The sequence below is a fragment of the Neodiprion fabricii genome, chromosome 5 (genome assembly GCF_021155785.1).
Source record: "Neodiprion fabricii isolate iyNeoFabr1 chromosome 5, iyNeoFabr1.1, whole genome shotgun sequence".
Taxonomy (NCBI): Eukaryota; Metazoa; Arthropoda; class Insecta; order Hymenoptera; family Diprionidae; genus Neodiprion; species Neodiprion fabricii.
In genome coordinates, this window is record NC_060243.1 from 9,899,600 (window position 1) to 9,927,546 (window position 27,947).

At 35.1% G+C, this 27,947-nt stretch overlaps 1 protein-coding gene across 1 annotated transcript in view; it reads right to left on the minus strand.

Moving 5' to 3' along the window:
* The window catches only part of LOC124181958 (trafficking kinesin-binding protein milt), a 98,253-nt gene extending 77,269 nt beyond the window's left edge, over positions 1-20,984 (minus strand). Inside the window, exons 1-2 of the mRNA XM_046568720.1 lie at positions 20,707-20,984; positions 6,281-6,515 (exon numbers count right to left, since the gene is read on the minus strand). Coding sequence (XP_046424676.1) covers positions 6,281-6,515; positions 20,707-20,772 — 301 coding nt within the window. The 5' untranslated portion in view covers positions 20,773-20,984. The remainder of the gene's footprint in view (positions 1-6,280; positions 6,516-20,706) is intronic.
* Between the last annotated feature and the right edge of the window lie 6,963 nt (positions 20,985-27,947).

Sequence of the window (27,947 nt, forward strand, 5' to 3'; positions counted from 1 at the left end):
GAATTTTCGCTCGGCGAGTGTGTGTGTGTGTGTGTATATATACATATATATATATATGTATGCATGGATGTAACACGCACGTGAATTTCTTATTTTCTCTCCCTTCTTCCTTTTTTTTTAATTTTTTTTTTTTGAATTCTAGCCAAGTCGTTGTCAAAACACCGATGCAATATATTAACGATTAAAGAACACTGTTTTATATATACATGATCGAGGAAAAAGGTTGATTGACCTCTTTTCTAGAAAATATCATATCAGTCGCGAAAAATGAGAAAATATTTATCGAATTATGGAAAATATGGCGAAAGAAATGCGTGCGTGTTTTTTTTCTTCTTTTCATCCAAAGAAATCACATTCGATGATATAAATTGTTGCTTTGATCACGGTTTTTTTTTTTTTTTTCGTTGAATCAATTAATCACATTTCTTTGGATCTGGTGCAAAGAGAATAAAAAATTCGCCATATTTTTTGAACAAGTGTCAAAAAACTTTCTTTTTTTCTCTTTATGCGTGGTGAGCAAATATCAGAGTTACTTGAAGGTTTTCTTGTTTCATCTGATCGACTTTGTACAGTCTTAAACAAAACTTCGTTAATGGATTCTTCTTTTCAATCGAGAATTGTCGGGCAATTCGAAATCGATACTTTTTCCGACAGACTTATTTTAGACAGTCGCACATGCGTCGAATATTTATCAGGTATAATGTATTAGTGAGCTATGAAAATTTTCCTAACAATATTTGTAAAAAAAAAGAAAAAAAAAAAATCAAAGGAAAGAAATCTTCGATATCGATTTTTCATTTAAGATACTTTTTAAATGGTCAAAAATTTAGTAAATTCAATTTTGATCAAGAGACAGAAATATTGAATAGATTATCTGAACAAATAACGTTTGAATTAATTTTCCGAACAGAAGAAGAAGAAAAAAAAAAATTTTTAAAGCTATAATCGTGCAAATTATCTGTTAAATTTTCAACTACTTTAAAGTGATTTGAAGTAAAAAATGAGAAATCGATAGCTAAACTGTAATTTTAATACCGGGTATTTCTTTATCTAGCATTTTCATAAAAAAACGATCATAGCTCACGAATATTTTAATTTGATGGAAATCCAATAAACGACTTTATCCTAATGAAATTGATAGCAAATTTTATCTGTCAAGTTTTAAAACCATTATCAACTTGAAATGAAATTCTAGATTAAAACAAAACGGAAGGGTACTTCAAGTTAATTCTCGATGAATTACAAATTCAGTAATTGATTTATCTTTTCAACAAGAAGCGCAGTTTGTTTCAGTTGTATGAAATTAAACAACAATAACGGAAGCTGTACAAGATACGAATTCGATAGGCACGTAATAATTTACAGATCTTTACTTTTACCTTGCTAAATTTACGCGTTTCTATACCTAATCTTTCCGTCACTTCTGATAAAAAATTATCAGATTCAATCTTTACATTATTCGCAATAGGTATACAATCACGAATTCCGGGAATATTTTACACTTGGAGCAATAAAAATGATAATAAAAATAACGATAATAATTATATAATGACTGGGAGATAAGTTATCAAAAATTGGACGCACGTCGTTCGGTTAATTTTAACTAATCACGGCACGAATACCTGCTCAACCAATTACGGAAGGTTCGAACAATTTTTTTTAGATTCCAATAATTTTCCTTTTATAGAACAGAGGCCAACAGACCCGAATTGTTTTTCAAGAATCATAAATTAAAGAATCGCGTAAAAATTCAAGATCCATGCGCAATTAAAATTTGGCTTATAATATTCAGTGAATTTGTGTTTGTACGAAATGTTCCTTAGGTGAACAAAAAAAAAAAAAAAAAAATAATAGAACAGTACAACTTGATGTCTAGTAGAGTTGTTTAATTAAGGTAGTTTATACACTTTGATCAGTATTCTTATATTGGATATTAATGACATTTATCTACTCGTGAGCCAAGAGAATTTTACTTAAATCTCCCGATAGAAAATCTTAAAATCACAAGCTTTAGCTCAGACATGAATTTTTCATTTCAAAGTGTTTTAAAGTTAAGAAATATCCATCAGATACGATCGATTTCATTCTAGCTTGGCTCATTTTGTTCAGTCCACTATCCTTCTTATTAACTTCACCGGGACGCAATTTTTTCATAACGTTTTGCTGTTCGATATTCAATTCTCTAAGATTACACGGACATGAATTTGCATCAACAAATATCAGTATTTAACTGATCGTGAGTATTGGGAAAATAAAAAAAAAAAATAAAAAAAACTTCGATCGTTACGGTGAAATTGTATAAAACAGTTGGCTAAACAGAACAAATCAATTTTGAGTGGAATCGATCAAATCTCACGAATACTTCTCAATTTCAAACAACTTCGCAATGAAAAATTACTATCCAAGCCATAGCTTACAATTTTAAGATTTTTTTCTCGGGAGATTCAAAGGACGTTTCCTTCACCCCACGAGTAAGTAAATTTTATCGATATACAAAGCGCGATTATCGCGTACGGAATTAATTAAAAAAGTACCAATTCAAAGTGTTACGAACAAAACTTAACATCCGACCTGATTTCCCTCACAAATTCGTAATTGTATTTCAATTTTTTTCCTTTCCTTAAATCGTTCCTACCTATATCGTTAATTCAACCCGACCATCCTCAATATTCTCCTCATTCGATTTTTATTTTACAATTCTCATTCGTACGAAAATTGTTTTCACCGGACTGTACACGTGGCCATTCATCGCTCTCGCTTTTCCCCCACAAAAAAAAAAAATAAAAAGAGGAAAAAAAAAAAAAATACATCTCCAGCGGAATTAGCGATCAGGTTAAATCACGAACCCTCGCCCATGGCGTGTAATTAGGCGCGTTGGTCTTCTTCCTTCCTCCGTGTGTTTCTTAATTGTACAACAAGTTGATTCAACGAACTCGCGTTTCGATTCTTCTTCTTCTTCACTCGCGATACGAGAGATAGTGGCACAAGTCATACAAGTGTAACGCACAGTCTCCCAACATCCGACACGGTTAACATCCAAACAAAGTACACGAACGATATATAAATAACGAATTTCCAACGAGATGTGAAAGCAAGTAAGTAAATAAGTAAGGAAGGTTGATCGTCGTCCAGGCAATGATAATAATAATAATAATAATAATTATGATGATGATGATGATGATGACGATACCGGAGATGGTGGGATGGCTACGGTAATGATGATGATGATGATGATGATGATGATTATGATGATGATGATGATGACGAGGGGAGCGCCGAGGAGCAGCCTGCATGGCACATTATCTCCCGCATAGCGAAGTAATCATCGTTTGCCACGGTGTCCAATGGCAGGCAGAGCGGCACATGCCTTTTTACACACGTATACGAAACCATGAAACTCCTCTGTCCGCATTATACTTCACCCACCGGTTCTCTTCTATAAAATTCACCGTATAAGCATCGAACAAGGGCAGTTTGCGGTGGAGCCTCTTTCTGGCAACTACTCTGACATTCGTCTTTGACATCTCCCTTTTTCTCTTTCTCTTAGTCCGAAGTGTATCGACGATAAGAACGTCGCGGAAGTGCGGTTGAGAGTTGCAGTTTTCAACATTTTGACGCGGGATAATTTACGGTACCCTGTGGTTTTCAAGAAAAGCTAATCGTTTGGCCGGAAGGCATCGGGGAGGAAAGGATGGAGGGTGAAACGTTTCGGTCGATCGGTGGTAATTCATGTCGTTGAAGGAACGAATCGAGGTGATATTTTTGTATACCGGTGTTCGTCGCACGATCGAATATTATCGGAAGAAGGTGAAATAAAAACTCGTGTTGCGATGCTGATTGGACAGCGAATCAAGTGATTATCGTGTTGATTGATCTCGTCAAATCCGGCCGGTGAAGGAGAATAGACGTGAAATTGGTGGGCCTGACAGATTTAGCGAACAGTTGTGTAATTTGTGCGTATTTTGGATTTTTTTTTTAATTCATATCGTGCAAATTGACGTGTCGTGAAAATTTTCAGGTCTTAGTAGTTGTTGTATTTCAAACAAGTCATTGATTTTTACTCTGTAATTGGTGAGTTGTGAGTGAATTCGAAACCTGTGAATTCTGGGATTGATGAAAAATTGACATGCTGTTTGAATGTTAAATCCTGAATTTGAAAACGAAGATCAATTTCAGATGAGAAAATTTCATTTCCGTAACTTGGAAATTCTTTATTACAGGTATATCTAATGATTATTCTTCCGTCTTCTTTATTTAATCAAAGCGAAGGTAAACAAATTTTATATTAATTTACCGACAGCTATGATTGATTTAAACGAGCTTGATTTCAACGTTTATCCAGCGGTAAGGTTGAGTTTATTCGAATTGAATAAACGTTTATAGTAGGTCACGAGACATATTTAATAATTGAATTGAGTCGACTGAAAATATTTGTCGGTAAATAATCCTCAAAACACCATCTCAAAATTGTTTAAACCGAAAGTATTTATCGATATTTTCGTATAATTCTTTTAATCGCGCAGAATATTTCCCATAAGGTTTTGTTTTTTTTAAATAGCTTGAAAGTTTAAAGTTTCACAATAACGCGAACATCTTATATCAAAATATCAATCTGGATGAACAAATTCTCGTCTGTTTTAAAGTCGCACAAATTCACCGAACATTCCCTCGTGTTTTTCTACTTCTGATGTTTTTTTAAATATTCAGTCTTGCAACATTGAAACGATGCCGATTGTGATCACGAAGAAAATCGTTGACAATTTTTTACTCTGCAGAAAAAATTGTTTTTCCACTGATATTAACCGTCGTAGGGTAAAACATTACAAATCTTATATTAGATTTTCAACAATCCGAAAGAAAGCATCGATCTCTAAGCATTTTTCATGATTTCGGTATATTTTTGTTTCTCTACTTTCAAATAAATTGACAACCGATTTGTTGTTAATTGAAAAAACTACTTTTTTCGAAACTTCGAGCATCGGAACTCAAATTTTATTCGTCCGATTGACTTGAAATTTGGTCAGATTCTTAATTATAGCAAAAAAAAATCGAATGAACAGTTTTCAAAATCATCCGTTTGTTCTATAGACAATATTACAATCAACGTTGTGTCCAAATTTTAAGTCAATCGGACAGACAAATTTTGAGTTTTGATGTCCGCCATACTGAAAAACATAGTTTTTTGTAGTAACAATAAGTTTGTTCTCAGTTGATATTTTTCGATAATGAAAAAAAAAAAGAGAAAGTTCATAAAAATCTGACGCAAGAAGTCCTTTTAACACCCACATCAAAAAATATTGAAAAATCGATATAATTTTTTGGACCAAATCTTTATGCTAGTGCCTTGAGGTGAGAATTCGATGAAATTTTGGCAAAAAACGGTTTTTCAATTCTTAACTCCATGAAAAAAAAAAGTCGTATAAGAGAATGCTTTTACCAATTTTTAAACTATGGTAGTACAGGTTTTGAAAAAAAAAAAAAATTTCAATTGCCTGCGATGAAAATGTACGATGCGCAAAAAACCTTTCGAATATTATCAATCATGAACATTGGACGACCGAAATCGTACCTATTTTGAGAATTATTTTTTTCAAAAAGAAAATGAAAACACCTAAGGCAATTTGAGCTAGAAGGCTTTATTATACACAGTTTCAAGAACATTTCAGAATTTTTTCATCCAAATTAATAACAAAATGTCGGCACGGCGCATATAAGTAATAAACGACCACGTTTTTAATCCGGTAACGCAGATTCCTCGGTCAACTTTTATCCGATCAACATGAAACTTGTATACAATCTTTGCAACTCGTTCATCGATTAAAGCTCGTGGCTATATTTTTGAATATCGATCCTAAAATTTTTCTAAAAATATTTCGTCAATATAATATATTTCAAATCGTTTTTTTTTCTTAACAACTGGGCTACGAACTTGAACCCGAAGAGTTGTTTTTAAATCAAAAAATTTTGTCCATCTGTTGGACAAGTTGGACAGTGATGTCGGAAGATGCGCCACCACAAAAGCCCTCAAGTTCGGAGTCGTTCGTTACTTACATCCGCCATGCTGCCATTTTGTTATTAACTTCAACGAGAAAATTCTAAAATGTTCTTGAAACTATAAATAACGAAACCTTCGAACTCAAATTCCTCAAAGTGTTTTCATGTTCTTAAAAAAAAAAAAAAAAAAAAAAAAAAATTGTAAAAATAGTTACGATTTTAGATCGCCCAAGCTGCCCCCCCCCGAAATGTAGGTGCTAAGATTGATACTGAAAAGCCGACCGACCTGTAATCGTCTCGGCGTCGCAAGTGGATGGCGCAGGTCGAACGCGGATGGCGGCTGCGTTCAGCCTGCGTGCGACCTTCGGGCCGTGCAGGGAACTCCTGGTCCCTTCCAGGTTGGCGACGACGCGGTTATCAGCCTCCTGCAGGGCTATCGAGGCGGAGCGCTCTGGACCCGCGTCATCCTCGACGGAGGCCAGCTTGGACGCGTTGGCGACGCGGGCGTCCGCCTCACCTTCCTGAAAATCAATCATATTCCACCGTTATTTGTGCAATTAGGATTTATTGGGGGGGTGAGAGAAGTTGGGAAGAGGTTGCGCTTTCGATTAGGGAGATTTTGTTTAGTTGGAATCGGAACAACTACGTGATTTTCATGAATTCCTTTACGCAGGTACATTAAATATTTATTTCCTAACTGAGTGCGCAAAATAGTATATTCCCGCACTAGTGTGAGCATTGAATCAAAGTCTTTGGTAACGCCAGAGGAAAAGATATTTCGATTAAATTTCCACACTAGTGCGGGAATATACTACTTTGCGCACTCATTCTGGCACGCGAAATCGAGCTTAGCAAGTATCGAACGTATTGAAATTTACGTGAAAGAATTACGTGATTTTCATGAATTTTTTTACCTAAGCACATTAAATATTTGTTTCCTAACTGAGTGCGCAAAAATAGTGTTTTCCCGCACTAGTGTGGGCATTGAATTAAAGTGTTTAGTTACACTAGAAGAAAAGATATTTCGATTCAATTTCCCCACTAGTGCGAGATTGTAATATTTTGCGCACTCATTATGGCACGCGAAATCAAATTTTGTAAGTATCGAACGTATTGAAATAAGACGAAAGTATCTAGTTACGCGACACGAAAAGATATTTTAGTTTAGATTCCGCACTAGAGCGGTATCGTAATATTTAGCGCACACATTTGGGTACACAAAATCGAATTTTGCGCACTCGGTTAGGAAATAAATAAGACGTGCATCACGTAAGCATATGTGTTTCTCGCACTCATTTCTTTTGTCGCCGTCGCTATTTTCGGACGACAAACTCGACTTGTGTGGGAATGACCTATTTTGCGCACAAGTTGCGCAATCTATTAATTGAAAAGCTTTCAATGGCATTGAATAATTGATGCCTCAAGTAGGTATTTGTAAAATTTTGTCGTAATGAAATATCAAGAATTAGAGAAACCTGTTTTGAACCTATTTTTGCAGTGGCAATGATAACTCCAGAACCGTATTTGAAACTACAACCTCGGGACATTATTTCAATTAATGTATTGCGTTGTGAAGGGTCTTATCGAAGGATTTGTTAGAATTTCAATTTTTTTTTCTTCAATACAACGATTTTAAAAAAACAAATAACTTTTTGTGCTGCTAATATTTGTTTTTTTTTTTTTTGTAATGCAATGAAAACTAATTCTTTCAAGAAAATAAAAAATCCTTCGCTCAGACACTTCAAAATGCAATACACCGTTATAATCTCCTGTGATTTAGATTTTAGATAAACGGCTCCAGTTTTATAACAACCACCGCAAAAAAAAAAAAAAAAGACGTTGCCGGAGAAAAGATATATTTCCTAGACGTTTTTATATTTTATCCAATGAAATGTTTTTTTACAAGTGCCTCAAAAGATGTACTTTTCAATATCGTAAAATCTTTTCGATAAAAATTTATTTAACCAAATGAAAAAATCCAGAAAAATTTGAGATTTAATTAAGAAATAATTCAGATAAAAATATTCGTTTAAAAATACAAACAGATTTGCTAGAAAAAAGCTCAACAACTTTTCAGACATCGTACTATTCTGCCGTTTTATTTTTTAAATATTTCAATTTTTTGTTAACATAACTGCACGTTATAAACAATTTCTATAAATCTTAGCTTCGTTTTGTTTTTCTGTATCTTGGACGGACCGCCAAAAATTCAATTCTTACTCATCTCTTATAAGAAATATATTGATTTTATGAAAAATTCATGTGAGGTGATTTGTGTCGAATTGAATTCGTTTACAAACGAACCAGCTATTCACTGTCGTCTGACAAATTTATACTAATTTGGCATTACATAATGCATTAGGGTGCTTGAAAATTTAACTTGCCATAAATTATTTGTCACTGAACTATTTAGATTAAAGTTTTGTTTATGTATTCGTTTTAACAATTTTCAAATGAAGCATACCACTGATTTCCTGACTCACTGTTTTCTGCTACATATACATATATTTCTGTGTTTAATTTTTCTCGATCATTACTGTTAGTGACATGTTTTTGAACGAAGATGCGCCTCCAACGTCTGTGTGAATTGTGATCAATAATTTAGGATAAATCGGTAATAATTTTATCTTTTTAATCAACACAATCAAGTCACGCACCGCACATCGATCGATCAGATATATCTTGTATCTAGCAATAAATAAAACCTGTCGTAACGTAATGAGAATTTACAGAGAAGTGATTTTAAGGGTGATTGAAAACTTTTTCACGCCTGCGCAGCGATAATTAATAATTAAAAAAAAAAAAAAAGAAATCGATCTGGGCGTTGTCGAATTTTTTCATTGATTCGTTAGATTCTTCGGATGAATTGCAAAGGTTGAAACAATTTGACTAGCAAATATATTTTCAGCAAGTTGATAAGATGAGAACCTGATTCTTTGGCTGTTTCAAAAATAATTTTTTACAACTCTTTGTCAGGTAAATAAAATTTGAAAATGATTAACTGAACGGTTTGTCTCATATTTATCAAATATTTAAATTCGATGCTGAGGATAACGAATCCAAATTCGATTTATTATTTCTATTTTAAAAATTATACAACAAACTAAGATATTTCTAAGAATTCGATTTCCATATCATTTGCCAAAGTTTAAGCTGTAATTTATCTACTAGAAGAAGGATATTTTGAATTACGTGATACTTCGATTCAATTTAAAGATTAATTTTTATTCACCTCCGAGAAAAAAGAACAACAACTTTATTTACAGGGTGTCTACAGAGTTTGTATTCAATATTCACGATTTAATTCAAAGACATTCTTGATGACTTTAACCATCTACTTCATTTCTTTAAATCGACTCGAAATGTTTAAACAGTATTATTAAATAATATTTCGCTCCGATCGTGCGGGATCGAGTAATAAATTCACAGACATCGTCAAGTCATCGTGCTTACACTGAGAAAAATTTCATTTGTCATAGTAACTTGTAAAATTCAGTAAAACAAGTATCGTTAAAAAAACTGTTTGAATATTGTTGGTATTACGAAAAACGAGGTACGCCTAACCATTTTGCGCTATCGTCGATCCTTTTTTGGTAATTGAAACGCAAAATCAGTTTCTTCGGTTTACTATACTTTTTTAGTTGAACAAGGCTTTAACGTCAATTTATTCTTGCACAAGCATTAAATTTTCGCATCAGTTACGAGAAAATCTAGTAACAGTGATCGTCATGAGGAAGAATAGTAACGGATACTAGACTTTCCGGTAAAAGCTGCAAAACTAATTTTCATTTTCTACCTAGAACTATATTTTTCGATTTTGGTAAAAAATGAAAATAGTTAAGGACCGAGCGGTAACCGGAACTAAAAATTTCTCTCAGTGTAAGAAAGAAAGGAAAAAGCGAATCGTGGCGCGTATTTTCCGGCCGTACAGAGATGCATCGATAAATCTTGTGAATGAAATCTTGGCTAAGGTCGCCGACGAACGGAATTCCAGCTTACGAGGCTCGTCCCACCCTCCGAGTTCAGTGGGTGTAAACTGCAGGGGTGGTCGAGAATCGATACGAACGACGCCGACGCCGCGACGCGACGACGCTATGTTCGAATGGTCAGGGATTTGGGGAACCAAGAACCCGAGCAAATGACGGAGGGTCCAACGTCGCGGTTTTTTACACAGTTTCGTTATTCGTTCCTGTCATTTGGTCAATTTTCGAAAGCTTGAATACTCGATTTTTGACTTATCCATGGTAGATGAATTGATTTCGGTCGATTGATCGATACTCGGATCGATACTTGATCGAATCAGTCGAACTAATCGGTTCAAAAATTGAATCGTACGAAAGCTTAAATTTTTTTTTTAAATCTCTAATAATTTACCGACAAGTTGATCAGAACTGCAATTCTTTTAAACTACTCAAGTAAATTTCAAACGAAACAGCGATTTAAATTAATTCTGCTATTGCAGATGCAACAAATTTTGTTGATCAGTATGTAAATATAATCGGACATTATTTTTTTTTTTTTTATTTACTTTAATATATTTCACCGATCTGATAGAAAGTATGACGGATTTGATACTGAAAAAATTATCCGAGTCGTGAAAATGATGATACAAGTATATTGATTTTGTTCAAATATCGTCAGTAGTGAAAAAGTATTCGTACTTTTTTTAAACGCGAGAAAATTTTTCGCGTGGAATATATTGTATGACATTTTTTCCGTACCTGCGGGGTTATTGTATTTAGTATTATGGTATGTTTCAACATATTCAACCAAAGACGGTAATTTCATTGATTTGAGGAGAAAAGAAATAATGTTACAGAAATAATACTGAATTGAAACTTAGATAATGTCAAAATATTTGACAAGCGTTGATAAAACGAATATAAATAGAAATGACCGATCCACAACTTTTTAGATAACAAAGTTGGGTAACTTATGCAATTTCACATGTAATACATCTTATCTGGTAAAATCACGCGGTTTTACACAATTTCGAATCCTCTCTATGATTCAAAATATATTAGGGTGGTTAAATAGAATTTTTTTTTTAATTTTTTTATTACGCACTCGACCCTTTAAATGTTAGCGTTTTGTAGAAAAAAAATCCTCCCAAAAGATAGCTTCTCCAAATCAAGTCTAACAGATCGCTCTTTTAATTTTTATTTCCCATTCATATAATACCTACAGTAACCCGTAAGTCATAATAAAATCCAAATTTTTTTGGACTAAAATAAAAAACGTGAACATCTAAATTAATAACTTAAATTTAAATGTCACCTAAGATCACTTTCAATAGGATTCAATTAATTATTTACTTACTAACAATAATAAACGTCTCTCGATTCAAATATTTTTCCCTATAAAATAGATCTGACAACAGCGCATCTAACAGCTGTACGTTTTTTTTTACCAGTGTTTAGTCGAATTTTAATAACAAATTTACAAAATTAGTAATGAAATAACTCAATTTCGACACAACGGACGTTTTTCAAGGAAGAAAATTATAAAATGGAAAGGTTTTTTTTTTATTCGACGTTGCCACACTTTCACGAGTCAGATATGATATTCAATTTTAAGTATGGCTGACTGATATTATGTGATTTTTTGATCATTTGGATTAAAATATTTACAAAACGACACGTCAGAATACGTTTTTCATCATTTTTGCGTGATCTAAGAGAATTGATTAATATGAATTACAGTTTTTTGTATGTTTATCTTCAGCAGTTGTGGTTAAATTCTATCAATAATGTTGGCTTATTGTATACAAGATAAAGATCCAATTTTGAATAATTGATTACACAAAAACAACAAGTCAGATCATTCTCAAAATATTATTGTATACATATTTAATAACGATTAACAACACCTCATAGATTCAACTTTTCATCTTTACATTGCTCTAATGTCTAAACAATCTTAAAATAGCGATCTGTTAGACTTGAGCTAGAGAGTTCATATTTTGGAGGATTTTTTTGCTTTTTTGTATCAAACACTAACATTTTATGGGGTAAGAAAGAAAAAAAAACCTTTTTTCTTAACCACTCTCATATATACATATACAGATACGGTAGGTAGATCAGGTACGAAAATTCTGCTTTGGCTGCGATTTTGATATATTATCACGTGTAATAATATACGCGAGTATCCCCCAAAAATTTGGATAACTTACAAATTTATCGTTTACAAAAAGAGACATCAGATTTTTAGCAATTGATATTGTCGCTGAGAAAAAGATACACTGTACGTACAATCCATAGTATTTTTTTTTTTTTGTGTAAAATAAAGTCTGATCTTTCGAAATGTGAAATTCATTTGCGGACAGACAGATTTCTAGCAAAATCATGAAAACACGTTTTTTTGTAAAAAAAAATAAATAAAAAAACAAGACACAAAGGATTTTTTCAGACTTGCCCGAACAGAAATAAAGCCATTATTTCAACGATACCATCGAAAAGTTGGAAACTTTTCCGTAACGACCCCGAGTTTTCAAGTGAGGATTTCAGCATGAAAATGTCATAAATTTCGGCATCCAATTGCCAGATCGAACCGAATTAAACACACCCGAACAACGTGTGTTGTAAATTGTATGAATGAAACGAATGCGCCATTTGTAAATCGGTTTATAAAAATTCACGACCCGGTCTACGAGTCTCCACGTGTTTCCTCCGGTCGGACGAGCGAATGCGAGAACGTTGACGGAATTCATAATTGAGGGAATTACAACGATGGCGCGGGTACATCGACCATGATGAATCATTATTGGTCTCGACTTACGTTCTATCTCAGCTGAGATCGAGGGTTACTGACGCCGGAAACACGCGTGACGCACGCACTATGGTATATACACCAGTATATTATCGAGTCTGCCGATGTCCGAGAGCAACAAGCGTACAATTGGCCGCAGTGATTCTGAGCTGAGTAATTTTTGCGAGTCCGTTACGTTGGCAGTGCCGAAATCATACCGCAGCGCCACCGGCGGCTAAATCTTTGCAAACGTAACACAACCCATGACTGTGAAATCTAACCTAAACATGCTAAATTCAACGGTCACGACGGACAGGGTGACTCATCTGCGTTCACCTTACGGATGTGTAACACAACCCATGACCGTAAAATCTAACCCAAAAGTAAGAATTCTACAGTCACGGGTTACGTTATGTTGTGTTAAGAAAAATTGAGCCTGTTTCGCAGCTGACCGCCAGTGGCGTTGCGGGTTGATTCGGCGTTGCCAACGTGACCGACCCGTGGAGAAAATCAGCCGTCTCAGAATCACTGTGGACGAGTGTACATTACGGAGCAGGAGTTTTGAAGGCAAACCGGTTCAATGAATATTTACGGATGAATGGGACCTACGGTTTGGAGCAAAAGTTCGGAAACGAGAGAAAACCGTTCAAAGAATCTCAAGCAAAGATATTTGAGCTGGTGATGGTGAGCACGAATGAAACAACACAGTTACTGCATGGCAGAAATCAATTCTCGAGAATAACTTGAGAGGTTTTATAGTGACGATATTAAAAATGATTAATCATCAACGATTGGTTGTGAAAAAATTATTATTCCATATATTTTGTCCCAAGTTCTGTACAATATGAGAAAAATCTGATTGAAATCTTCAAGAGCATGGAAGATACAACGTTTGACGAAAGCAATATTTTTTGTCAACTTTTGGCCAACAACGGCTCAATTATTGCACATTAAGTTACAATCAGGATTGCAAAGGATAAACAAGACAACCGAAAAAGATTTATTTTTTAAATCTGAAGCAATTTCTCAAACGTTTTGCCAAACGTAATACAGTTCACAAATAACGCCTTGTCGTTTAGGCGTTATATTATTCCGAGTGGAAATTGATTCAGGTGCTGCAGGATCAGCATGAGTTGCAAAATCTGAATATTATGGTTCCCTGTCAAAAATGAATAACAAATTAACTGCAAATATATTACATGCAGAATTAATTCTTATTAATATTAGTTTTGTTCCCCTCTCAAGCAATGAATAGACACTTCCTTTATCTGTCATTCGGGTTGTTTTCAAGGCTTATTCAATGTCCGATATAAGAACGATCAAAGTTGTTACTTGCAAAAATTTATCATTCACGATTTAAAGATATACATTTCTGCACCGAGATTTTTATCTCGATGGAATATGTACGACGATATGCGGTCGAGTCAGGAACACTTTCGAGAATATTTGATACAATTAATGCACACATAATGACATTATCCAATGTGCAAACATAGCTTGCATAATTAGTTTCGAACATCATGTCAACACGATTCTAAAATGAATACAGGGCCGAAGTTAGTATTCTTATTTTTACAGTGACTTCGAAGGATCTAAGAGTATGTTTTTTTTTTTATTACAGTTTACTGAATTTCAAACAATTCCAAAATGGCGAAATAAGGATTTTTCCTCAGCACAAATCGTTATTAACTTCAACTTGATAAATGAAGCACACACACGTTCCTAAGCATTCCCAATTACGGGTCCCGTCAAGTCCACCATAACGCATAACTGGAGCAAGTGGCGTTAAAATACCGTCGGAAGATGGCTGCGGCATATGAATCACGACATGAGCTAGAAATTGAAATTCAAGCGCCAGCGAAATCTTGGAGAACATCTCGACGCGGAGTTTCGGTGTATTTCTGCGTCCGTTTTGGCGGAGAAATAGAGAAGTATGGTGTAAGTGACTGCGTTGGCTGCGCGCGAATGAGTCAATACCATTTATACTGCAGGACGAAACGGTGCGCTAGGATTTATTGTTAGACTTGGACAGTGGATCTGCTTATAAATAGAGTCAACGAACCGAAAGTTCGGTGAGTAATTCACGCTGCAAGTTCATGCTTCGGTGGTACCTTGCACCTTCGTTAATTATTCCTAACCTCAAATGCAACGTGTTCAATTAATTCCAGCGTGCGTTGAGTTCACGTAAGAGATGATGCTGAAGTTTCTATCTTGACGCATTTTTTTTTTTTTTTTTGGTAAAAGGTTTGAAGGCGATTCGATAGCTCCGTTTCGTTATCCGTTTCGATTCCGGAATATCTTGTTGGAATTAGAAGCTCGACATCGATATCGAACTTGACCACTTTTTTAAAGCTGGTTTGGTGAACAAATTCTGCTAGCACAAATCTAATCTGACAGTTTCTGCACGCGTAATTTAAAGGATAGTGAATTGCGTTGCATTATTAGTAGACTGATTGATAAACTGGATCAAAATTCTGTAGGGAAAAAAGTACAAGAATTGGTTCGAATGCCTTTGATAAATGTTAGCGGAGTGTTATTGCCGAAGAAATTGAGTCTTATGGGAGAATTGCTCTTGGAAAACCTTCTTTGTCATAATAATGGATGTTTATTTGCCTGAAATAGGATTAAAAGTAGTAATACTGCAAGCAATTAGTTAATTGGTTTCAAAGAAGAGAGATACGTGAGATTGGGTTCAACTTTTGTAGAATCAAGTTTGAGTTCGGATATCTAGTTGAAATAACTACTGTTTGGGCAGTGATGATATGCGAATAATTATACCTAATTGTCTCAAACGTTACTTCATAATTCGATCAGTATCGACGAACAATCAGTAACGCGTATTCTGTGTAATATCCTCGAAGAACCCAAAAATTTTAATGCAACTACGAAGGAGTCGAATCGTCAAAATATGAATATTTTTCACTTAACTACTTTTTACCGAGTGGGTCGATTACACTGCGTCGATTGAACGTACACCTGGCTTTATGACTGTAAGATTTCAAAAAACTTCTTGAAGTCAATTGACTGCGTGTGACTTCAAGTGACTCCAATGACTTTAGGTGACTTCATGTGACTTCAAGTAACTCCACTGACTTCAATGATTCCATGTGACTTCAAGTGACTTCAAGTGACTCCAATGACTTTAGGTGACTTCATGTGACTTCAAGTAACTCCACTGACTTCAATGATTCCATGTGACTTCAAGTGACTTCAAGTGACTCCAATGACTTTAGGTGACTTCATGTGACTTCAAGTAACTCCACTGACTTCAAATGACTTCAAGTGAATTGACTGTTTTTGCTGACTTCACTGACTCTACGTGACTTCAAGTGACTTTGAGCAACGTGTACACCGGATTTCAGAAATGGTTGACCCCTCGTTTCAAGTGACTTTATGAGACTTGAAATGACTTCATCGACTTCATGTGACTTTGTGAGACTTCAAATGACTTCATTGATTTCATGTGACTTCAAGTAACTCCACTGACTTCAATGATTTCACGCGACTTCATGTGACTCCACTGACTTTAGATGACTTCAGATGACTTCAAGCGAATTGACTGCTTTTGCTGACTTCACTGACTCTACGTGACTTCAAGTGACATTGAGCAACGTGTACACCGGACTTCAGGAATGGTTGACTCCTCGCTTCAAGTGACTTCATGAGACTTCAAATGACTTCATTGACATTATGTGATTTCAAGTGACTCCACTAACTTCAGGTGACTTCAAGTGAGTTTGAGCAACGTGTACACCGGTCTTCTGGAATGGTTGACCCCTCGCTTCAAGTAACTTTATGAGACATCAAATGGCTTCACTAACTTCATTGACTTCAGGTGACTTGATGTAACTTAAAGTGATTCCACCTACTTCAGATGACTTCAATTGACGTCAAGCGAATTCCCTGATTTGACTGACTTCACTGACTCTACGTGACTTCAAGCGACTTTGAGCAACGTGTACACCGGACTTCAGAAATGGTTAACCCCTCGCTCGTTACTAAATTTCGAGCAGAGAATTCTATAAATTATCTAAACGTTACCAACTTCAAGCTCATTTTCTGGAGAAAGAGACCTGCAGCATCCGTGTCCAGCCTAGATATTAATACGAGACATAAAATTAAGCCGCGTCTATTCTGGTCGAGCGGCGGCGCCGCAGCGATGGAATTCCAAAAAAGAAACAAAAAAAAAAACAAAAAAATTCACGAGAACGAACCAAAAAACGGAATAAAAACCTGCCGCCGACTATTCCTATTCGTGTAAAGTGCGACGCCCTGAGCTCTCTGACGAATTCTTCCTCGTCTGATCTCGGGATGTTATAAGTGGGCACCGGCAAGGAGAAAAGGGTGCTCTAATTGTCTAGACGCCGCCACTCGGTGACGCGAGCAAAAATTTGTGGACATGCATCGCATCGCCTGACTTTATACGCGCTTTTGCAAACCGGATGTCGCTTTGCCCATTTTCCTTTTTCAATACTACGTTTCTCTTTTTTAGTAGCGTATTTTCGTACCCTCGGGAAATATATGACGTTATGGTTAAAGGGAGGAATTTATATGCACCGTGACTTTTGAAGATTTCGCGTGTTTTACTGCAATGAGAGATATTTTCGAGATAGTATTATTATTGTTAGACAGTACTCGACTAAATCGAAATATGTTTAATTTTGGGTAGAGGATGAATATTAGTCTCGTAGCTGTGATCAGAAAATCATATTATCCGTTAGTATAATTTGATATTTGTGCAACAATAAACTGATTCTAAGGCCTTGTATAGCTGAAAAAAATGTAGTAAACTAAATAAACAGATTTAATAATGCAGTGATGTAGTTCTGACAACTGTAATTACAGTAAATGGTCACTTGTACCAGATTTTATCGTAATGTTAACAATTTTTATGCCGTCAGTGTGACGATGCCCATTTTTTACTAAAATTATCTAGCAGCTGTAACAAATGAAATGTTTCATAGAATAGAAAGTTTTGGATTCCACAGCTTGAGCTCAATTATTTCGAAAGTCTTTGTTTACTTCTACAAGCTTTTTTATATAAAAATTCTCAACTTTCATATTTTTTGTTCATAAAAGGCATCGTTATTAAACTAATATACGAAGAAATGATATTCATATTGATTATAATATATTAGATAATGATTTCGTTCACGATTATAAATGAAACATTTTCTTCTATATCATTCGAAAGAATTGATTATCTTCGGTAAATAAATAAATCCATTCACACATAGAGACTATCCACGTATAATATTTTACACATTTATTTATATTATAATTTTTTATTTTAATCACCACGATAACTTTAAACCTAAGGTCTAGACTTGATCTGAAGATTTGTAATATTTATTAGCTTGATTCACAATTCGTGAAACATTTGCAAAAATTAGATCACAAATTTCGCTATCATCTATTTTCACTCTCACCGGTGAATTTACTTTCTCATCGCAAGAGCATAAGCATAAATTTACCCTGACTGTCACATGTCAAGATTTACATAATCAACCAGTGTATAATACTATTGTTTATTTCCGTTTCTCAAAATAGCAACAACGACCTAGTTTTCATTCCGTTCATCTTTCTTCCAAGAATTTTTCCGCCTTTCCATCCGACTTAAACATCGAATCGAACAAATCGTAAATGAAAATAAAAATGAACCATCGCTACTGAATTCAGTTACGCAATAAAATGCATTATAAATATTCCCTGTTTTCTCTGGAAATAAAAGTAACGTAATATTTTTTTTTCTCTCACAACGTAACACGCCAATGTTAAATAAATAATCAAAGAGAGTCAAGTCCATGTATGGATTGTTGCAGATTACGCGGGATTATCGATAACCGATAACGTTCATCGTCAACGACAATTTCTTTACATGTTCAACGTCGATATTAATCGTACCAGAGCCTCCGAATGGGATATAACATGTTAATGAACGAACTGACGAGCAAATTAATTGACAGGACTGTAACCGGATTGTTATCGTTTACATTTGACAGGCACATCTATATTATATACGACGAATAAGAGTTAGAAAAAAAATCTCTTACCTATAACAATAATAACAACAGAGTTGATTTCCTCCCGAATACCGTATTGTTGAGTTAAGTAATAAATGGTTGTTGCATACGCAACGACGATGAAAGAATTTTGTGTAAATGGGGCAGGTGTGTTACGTATGTTGCAAATAAAAACAGGTCACAACTATTATTCGTAAGCGTGGGTTATCCTAACAATGGAACTTTTTGTCCATATATATGTGGATGGATAAAAAGTAGGCAAGATGCAGTCGCGTTAGCTCAGCTTCTTGTCCGCTGGTCGGTTAGCAACGATAAGTGGGTCACGAACGATCTGCTGGATTTTAACTAACAAATAATTAACGTCGATATAATACGCGTTTTATTTGTATTACCGTATTACATTTACGGAAGCCGTGAATTTAGCCATTTTTCATCGAAAATATATCGCGAGTTTTGGCAAAGTTTAAATCGATAAATTCATTTCCTGCAAATTGTTGATTTAGACTTGCGGAAATTTCAAATTTCGATTTCTAATCAATGACGTCGAGTAACTGTAACGAATGGATAAAAAATAAAACGCATCGCAAGGTCGAACTGCATACGATATAAAGATAACGAATTGTTCAGGCAGAGATAGTATCAACACTGCACTTTGTATATAACAGATCTTTGTTTATTCTTTTTTAATTTTATGTACTTTTATTTATTATTTTTTTGTTTTTTTTTTTGTTTTCTCGATCCAAGATACGGCAATACTGATTGAAACTCCAAAGCGTGTAACGTACCTAAGCATAACTGCGAGATATCGTTTTGCGATAAGCGAGTTTGCGAGATAACGCAATACGCAAGATAACCGATAATAATACATGTTCTTGACTGTCGATGTACGGTATAACGATAATAATCGTTTATCTACGCCAAACAAATTTGCAGAAAACTTTCCCCGAACCTATTCGTAAATAATCCTTGACGAGAACAACAACGATCATCTATTGAACCGTCTATCCTTTTCTCGAAGATCATCATCTTGAATTGTCACTCTGCAATCTGTCGATTTGTTAATACGGTAGAAATAAATTCAAATACAGCCTAAGAAAGAATAAAATATAATGTAATTTTGTGTCGAGTATGAAATTAACGAAATCTGTATACGAAGTGTGTAAGAAAATAATATGCGGAATTGTTGATGAAGTTTTGAAAAAATACTTTCACTGCAATTTATATTTGAATTGAATTCACGACTCTGCAGAATATTTCGTATAATATAATACATGTAGCGATAAAAACTGGCGCGATAAAAAATAATCATAATTTTGAATGTAATCGTGAGACGCAAATGGGTATATAAATATGGCCAAAAATCAAATTCGCTAACTTTACAAGACTGATGAATTCTCCGCGACGACTTTTTCCAATAAGTTAAGTTGAATATTCAAATTTGAACGAGATGAATATATATTTTGTGTGTCACGGCTAATAATTATGACCGATAATTAATCGAATAGCAAAATATTTCACTCACAAGCAGGCTACATGTTTAATTTTCAGTAAATGCATCGATGCGTTTTAATTGGTACGAGCAAGAATCAAGTGCAACATTTTATATCGTCTCTAGTTATGGATCCGAATTTTCAATCGATCAAACTTGATCGAAGACTCGATCATCAACACAGATTTTCAACAGTGAAGGAATACGTCACTTTGCCAAAAGTTTAGCATTTCACGCCCTCCAAAAAACCTAATTATTAACACTCGATAAGAGTTTTCGATCATCAAGCTCGATCAATCGAAACTGAATTTAAGTTGCCAGCAAAAGAGTCAGTTCACTTTTCATGATATACAATTTGTTTGTAAATCGTACGATTTAATTTGTAATTCAAATTATACACCCTCTCCTCAACTTAAGGATGCTACCAGAATTGACCATGAACATGACACAAACCTGTATTCCATTTTGCGGATGCCTGACGATTCTGGTAGTGTTAAATCCAAATCGTTTACGACACATGTCGTTGCTCGGCGATATCCGAAACTGAGAAAACGAGTCTCTGTATCAATCGATCAATGTACAATGGAACTGTACGTAACTCCTGATTCGTTGCAGCAAAACTGTGGGTACAAATGTGCAATGAAACCGTGAAGCGATCAGTCCAACAGTGGCGACGCACATCGGCTAAGTGCCAGACTGGTACACCGTGTTAATAACGTGTCAACCGATTGTCTGCCAGGTAGTACTGCCACCTGATATCCGTATCACGGTCACTTTTATTATCCACCCCTCCGCTGGGCGAAATTTTCATATACAAATGAAAAGGTAGTAACGCCTCGCGGATTTCATGTGGAGGGAGATTCGACCGTGGCTCGTGGCACGTAGACAGTCGTAGTTTGCTACCGAAAAAGTCAGCATCTGTACCAAGAGCCGCGTTCCTTTTTTCCCTTCTCACTGTCAGGTTTCAAATCAAGGTGCGGTCATCCTCTCTTCACACTTCTTTTCATTACCGATGAACACAACGTTCGAGTAGCACGTTACGAGTGTTGGAATCGAGGAGATTGACTTGGCGAATGGACCTTCGATGCACATGCTCAAAATTAAATCGGAAAAGACAGCATCTGTACCAAGAGCCGCGTTCCTTTTTTCCTTTTTCACTGTCAGGTTTCAAATCAAGGTGCGGCCATCCTCTCTTCACACTTCTTTTCATTACCGATGAACACAAGGTTCGAGTAGCACGTTACGAGTGTTGGAATCGAGGAGATTGACTTGGTCCATTCAGCTTCGATGCACATATTCAAAATGAAACCTTTCGACAAGCGAAAATTTGATGTAAGACCATTTATGGACTGTGACTTGGTGTCGATTTGACACTATGTAACGTCCATCCATCGCTACCCGATGCTAGGATGTTTAACTGACCCAAAAAATTGTACTACGGTGTAGTCCACGTCGGTTAATTTTAGCACCACATTTTTGACGGTGAATGTTTGGCCGTTCGCTGTTGGGTTCGATTCTTAGATCTTTACAGCGAGAGATTATTGTTGGCATAATTTAGGGAGAAGATTTCATGCAGCAACGCGGTTAGCATGAGTAAAACAAATATTACGTCAGTTTACGCAGGCATTTATCGCGTCAGATACTTACAGGAAACTTATTTTCTTTATCAGTTTGTGAAACATGTATTCTGCAGAGTGTATAAACTTCTAAATATATACTATATAAAGTGAAAGTTTCAAAGTCATGCAAAGAATCTCATTTTAACGTTCCTATAACGTGAGAATATTGAACAGAGAGTATTGTTGATACTTTTTTCAAGTTTATTTATTTGTTTCATTATATCCCGATGTTAATTAATTCCATCGACTTTAATGTATCCATAGATTAGACATACATCATTCATAAATTTATTGAATTTGTTTTTAATTCGTAAGAATAAAGAACTTATCACGCACAGTGCCCAACATCTTTCCAAGTTTCGTTTAAATTCTATTTTCGGATCACGTTCCAATCGCGATTTAAAGAACGAGAAAAAAAAACCATCAAGAAAAACACGCCGATTCAAGTACGTGTGCAAAATTTGTTTGCTCGACCCAGATCTCGGTTTTAAGCGATCCTCACGACACGTGCTCGCAAGCGAATGAATGGCGTAGATGAAATGTTGAAATTGGTCACCCTGTATACATGCAGCGTGTATCACCGTCATCGGCCGACGACAGATTCGCGAATGGTTCTCTTATCTGTCGGTCAATATTGCCGCTACTGATAACTGCGATCGGTTATCAGTTTACACCTGATTAGAAACGAGAGTTTCATCGATGCGGAAAAGGAGCATTGTAATTGTACGCACATATGCCCGTGTACATATGTAGATACATGTTATAGCTACAATATCAAAAGTGCTATGTCAGAAATAATAAGTGCGAATAAATACCTTCGAATTTTTACTATAACCAAAAACAAAAAGGTCCGCCTTCGCTTTTCGGTACTTAATTTAACGCCTGTAACACCAAACCAAAGTGTAGGTGAACACTTTCAGATATAATTTCACATCAATTTCTTCACCATTCCGTGATCAGACACTGTAAGTATAAGTAGTGCTAATAAGATCCTAAACGTCAAAAAAGAAGTATAAAATCATTAGAGACTGCCGGAGATAAATTGATTGCCTTTACGTCATCTGCAGCAGGATCGCAAAAAAACCGTTGGGTAAAAGTAGGCAACGAATTACCTGAACGTGTTCCAAGTCCATGTACCTACGTGTGATTCAGGACTGTTGGAATGGCCGCTGAAATTTTTCATTCGACAGCCTAGCAGCAGCTAAGAGAGGCTGTGGCTTTGATACGTAGCAATTCAAATCGTCATTGAGCTCAAAGGAGATGAATGGTTGTGTAGGAAAGGCTTGTTCATTGGCTTATAGTTTGTAAATTAGTTCCAAGTTAATTTAGACTTATTTGTAAATGTTTGATTGGCAGAAAATAAGTTCAAGTTTAAAGAAGGCATTCGGTGAAATATGTTGTAGAAATTGAGAAGTTTGGTGAATAATAAATAAAGTTATTTACAAATTTCCCATCGCTTGTATCATCAAGTTCACTGGAAAAATTCATTCGAATTCATTATTCAATTCAAGTCGTTCCACTTCTGTTGTAAAAGTTCATCAGAGAGATTTTGGCAACTTTAGTTTATCGAAAAGGAAAAGTCTTCCAGGTAACCAAAGACCAGGTTTTAACCAGCTGGAGATTTCAGAAATTCAACAAACTTAAAAGGAAACATCTTGAACAAATCACCAATTTATCTTACGATAAATTAGTGAGACTTCTCGTAACGAACCAAGTAAATAAATAATCGTAATAAAATAAAAGTGGAAGATAAAAATTCGGGAGACGACACCTTTCGTCACATGGTTATCCTTTCAAACAGAACTTGAAAGGGTAGGTAGGATATAAATAGCAATATGTATCAGACGATATCTGAGAGTATAACCTACTCCGTCCACAATGAAACAGGAATCGACGTTATCTTATTGTTAATGGTGAAGTGCAGAGCAGATCAGGACTACGATAAGACAGCGCGGTCTTTCCGTAAGTTCGCTCGTAACTTCAGAACTACCGAACCGATTTGATTTTTTCTTATCTCTATGGATAGCTACAAAGTTCGGCAACATTTCAGGCTCTGTTTCGTTACGACCGGATAAATACTTTTCGAGATATAACGATATTTGTAAGCCAAGGCTAGTGCGAACGTTGACTAAACTTTGAAAGACAGAGAAAGGTTACGTTCAAGAGTTTTCAAGGCCTCGATGAGCTCTACAAAAACTCCGGGGAGGATACGGATACGTAATGAATACGAACAATGGATGGTGAAAATTATTGCGCAATTGCGGAAGATTTTTTTTAGCGTTTGGCGATGGTTTTGATAGCCAATAGCGATAAATGCGCGTTCAAGGTAAGAGCTTGCCTCGCAAAGATCGCAGATAAAACCCGAGGGGTCCATTATTCAACGGTCCTAAAATTACAGGGAACTGCTTGGTGTATATTACGCATTGAAACATGTACCCAGTGTCCACCTGATTAGTGATTGGGATATATATAGTTGACGATAAAAACGAAGGAACGGTTTACGATTTCCATCAACGTAATTTTTCTAGACACGTATCGTAATTGGCATTAAGTTTGCAAAAACCTGTACAGCCGTTCTTTTGTTATTTCAAGTTTAATAAAAAATCATGCAAACTTTTGTAAAGACAAACGAACTGAGAAAAACAGCAAAATAGTAGATGTCTTTCATCAAGAATTTTTTTTCAATTACCGATCGACTCATCGTTACTTTTCGTACCGTCGAATGAGTTTCTATTACACGAACAAGAACCGGTATTAAGATAATTGCGAGTAAAAATGACAAATACGAATTGGAAAACAAACATCATTATTACTGTTAAAAACTGATGTCCGCGATAAGATCGTAATTTTTTTAAATCATACTGTTCGATGATTGTAAAATGTGAAATAAATATGGCGAGGAAAGAAGAGATTAACTAAATTCCCACATTGACTCGCAACAAATTGTGAGAATTATGTATCGAATTAAAACTGCAAAAATGGCTTACATGCACTTCCATTTATTTTTGTATCACAATACATGGTGTTAAGGAAAAACGTGAATGATGATAGGATAAACTGGACACTGTGTTGCATGTATATAAAAAAAAAATAGAAAAAAAAACCACAATTAGACGGGGAAACTTGGTAGATGACTATACTTACCTACGTATATAGGCCTCTGTCATTCGCTCTCTCCTGTTATCAATAGATACCCACTGATGATGATAGGCAGTACAGTTTATGTCAAAAACGGTATAAACATACTCTCTGAGACTTTATCGTGATAATGTTTTCAGTTATTACTTTTTTTTTCGTCGATATCTGAATGACGTTAGAGTTTTTAAGCGAGGAAAAGTTCAGACTTACTTTTCCAATCTTAGACTTAAAAATTCTTCAATGATATCGGCAATGTCTGCATGCACCAACGGAATAAGTTAATCCTCCATTCCGAATTACGATATGAATTTATTTAAAAATCATTGGCAATTTTAGACTATATTATTTTGTATGCCTAATGATAATTCTAATAAATCTTGAAATATTGGATTAGAGGATCGCATTTGAGAATGTTTTACGTATATTACTGATTCATTTTTGTACTGAGATTATAGTATCTCCATATTCGGCGAAAGTTAATTGAACGTAACGGAATTAGTTCTGATAAAAATAAAAAAATAAAACTATCGAATCTAGACGACCTGTTATACGTTTTATTGTTGTACTGAAAAAAAAAAAAAAAAAGAAACAACGATTCATCCACGTTTGATTATTTTCAAATTAGAAATTGGAGCACGTGTACAATAAACTTTACAAATGCTGGTCACTGTGTGTCTTTATTTATTAATGCAATTTTGCAATCGATCTACATCGCGCCGCGATCGTTATACGTTTGTAATTATTATGACTCTGCGTTAGACGCAGGAAAGTAAAAGACCATGTGCAATTGCACCTGTCAGGTGTATCGTAGCTCCGACAACGATAAAAAAAACTAAATGGGCGAGTTCAAAGAATGAAAAAGAAAAAAATTTATAACACAGTGGTAATTACATCGTCACAATATTATTATAACCGGTGTGACGAATGATCCAACGATCAAAATTGGCACAAAAATCGGTTCAAATAAGCAATAAATTATTTTCACTTGCGACTTACGAGTGAAATTCGTAAGAATTCAACTTCAACAATTAGTTTGACGTTGAATTTTGTAGACGTAATAATCGAGAATCTTACTGCAATTATATATTTAGAATATCACAAGAAATAAAACGACAATTTAAGCAATGTAAGGCTTAAATCTCACAAAAATATTCAAATTGATTTTTATGAAACAAGAAAGAAAAAAACATTTGCTTGCCGAAGTGAAACATTTTCATATGCAAGATTCGGAGTGGGACCTCGTTTATATTTCAATCATCTTTTCTTTTCTTTTTTCTTTTTTTTTTTTATTCGTTTTTACTATTTTCATACCTGTTAAAAATCTATTATAATATATACCACATCTCCGATTTGTCGAATGACTGTTTGAATTGCTTTACCAATTTTTTCAATCATATTTTTTTAGAATATTTATTGTTAATAATAATAACTGAAAAAATGCTAGAAAGAAGTTTTTGAAAAAAAACGTGTGTTTTAGATCGGGGGAAGCGATTCGAAACATCAATAATCAAATCGGAGAGGCGGTATGCATTATAATAGATTTTCAACAGATATGAAAATAGAAAGAAACGATAAAAAAAAAAAAATAGAAAAAATTATTTGTAAAGTAGAAAGAAAAAAAAAAAAACGAGGTCCCATTCTGAATCTCGTGTGAAAATGTTTCTTTTCGGAGACCATAAGTTTTTTTTTTTTTTCACGAAAATTAATTTGGGTGTTTTTGAGATGAGTTTAAAAAATCATGTGATAAAGACGAGTGATTCGAAAAATTTGAAGGAATCCTTGGAAGCTTTTCAAGGGACACACTAACGTAGAAAAAATCGTTGGTGAAAATAAAAAATATCATGGTCAACCGTTTAGTGAGTTGGCACGGAAAGCTCCATATATTCTTTTTTTGAGTATTTTGAGATTTTTGCGAGTATTATACGACGGAAAAAACATATCTATACCACGCATTATGATGAGTTTTTCGGCGAGTTACGTGGGGGGTATGTGTCGAGAATTTTTCGCGGCAACAGCGATAAAGAAATTGATGTGAACGTAAAAGAATAATATATTATGCAACAAAAAGGCTAACTCGGTGTTTTTGGGCTGAGCGTAGGTTCGCAATATGAGTCGAAGGCGAGCCAAAACACAAAGCACGAAATTGAGGTTAGGGTCGCGTAATGTCAGGTTTGTTCGCGACTGCGCATGCGCGCGGTACAGAAAAGACGACTTTCAACTCATAGGATATAAAAATGATCTTTTCTGTACTCCGCGCATGCGCAGTCGCAGACTGACTCGACCGTCATCGAAACTGGTACTTTGCGTATGGAAAACACGCACAGACATACGCGTAAAACAAGCTCGCGTTAGATAAAATAAATTTGCTTGTTTTCATATTTCAGCAGGAATTGGCAAATTTTCACAATTGTTTTACGGCCACAAATTTTTACATGCAATTAATATTCAAGTATGTCGGTATGTAAATTTGAACAAATGTGCAATTCGTGATCAACCCTTTCAGTCATGCATTTTTCATCTGCACCGATTTCGATGAAAATTGGTACTCAGGGGTTTTCGGGGTCGCGGATTACGAATCCGGCATTAGATTTTCAAAATTCAAAATGGCGGATCCAATATGGCGGACGTGAAATTCCAAATACTTATTAATTCTTCTAAAACCTTGTACTCAGGGGTTTTCGGGGTCGTTGATTACGAATCTGGCATTAGATTTTCAAAATTCAAAATGGCGGATCTAATATCGTGGACATCAAGTTTTATATATCCTTCTGCTCAATATTTTAGCCTGAATTTAGTCAATTGGGGGGATTTTGGAATGGCTGATCACGAATCTGAAGGCATAACTTTATAATTTCTAAATCCGGATCAGCCCATCATATATATATATATATATGAAGTGCACATCAATGATAATGATAAGGAACCACGAATTTTAAT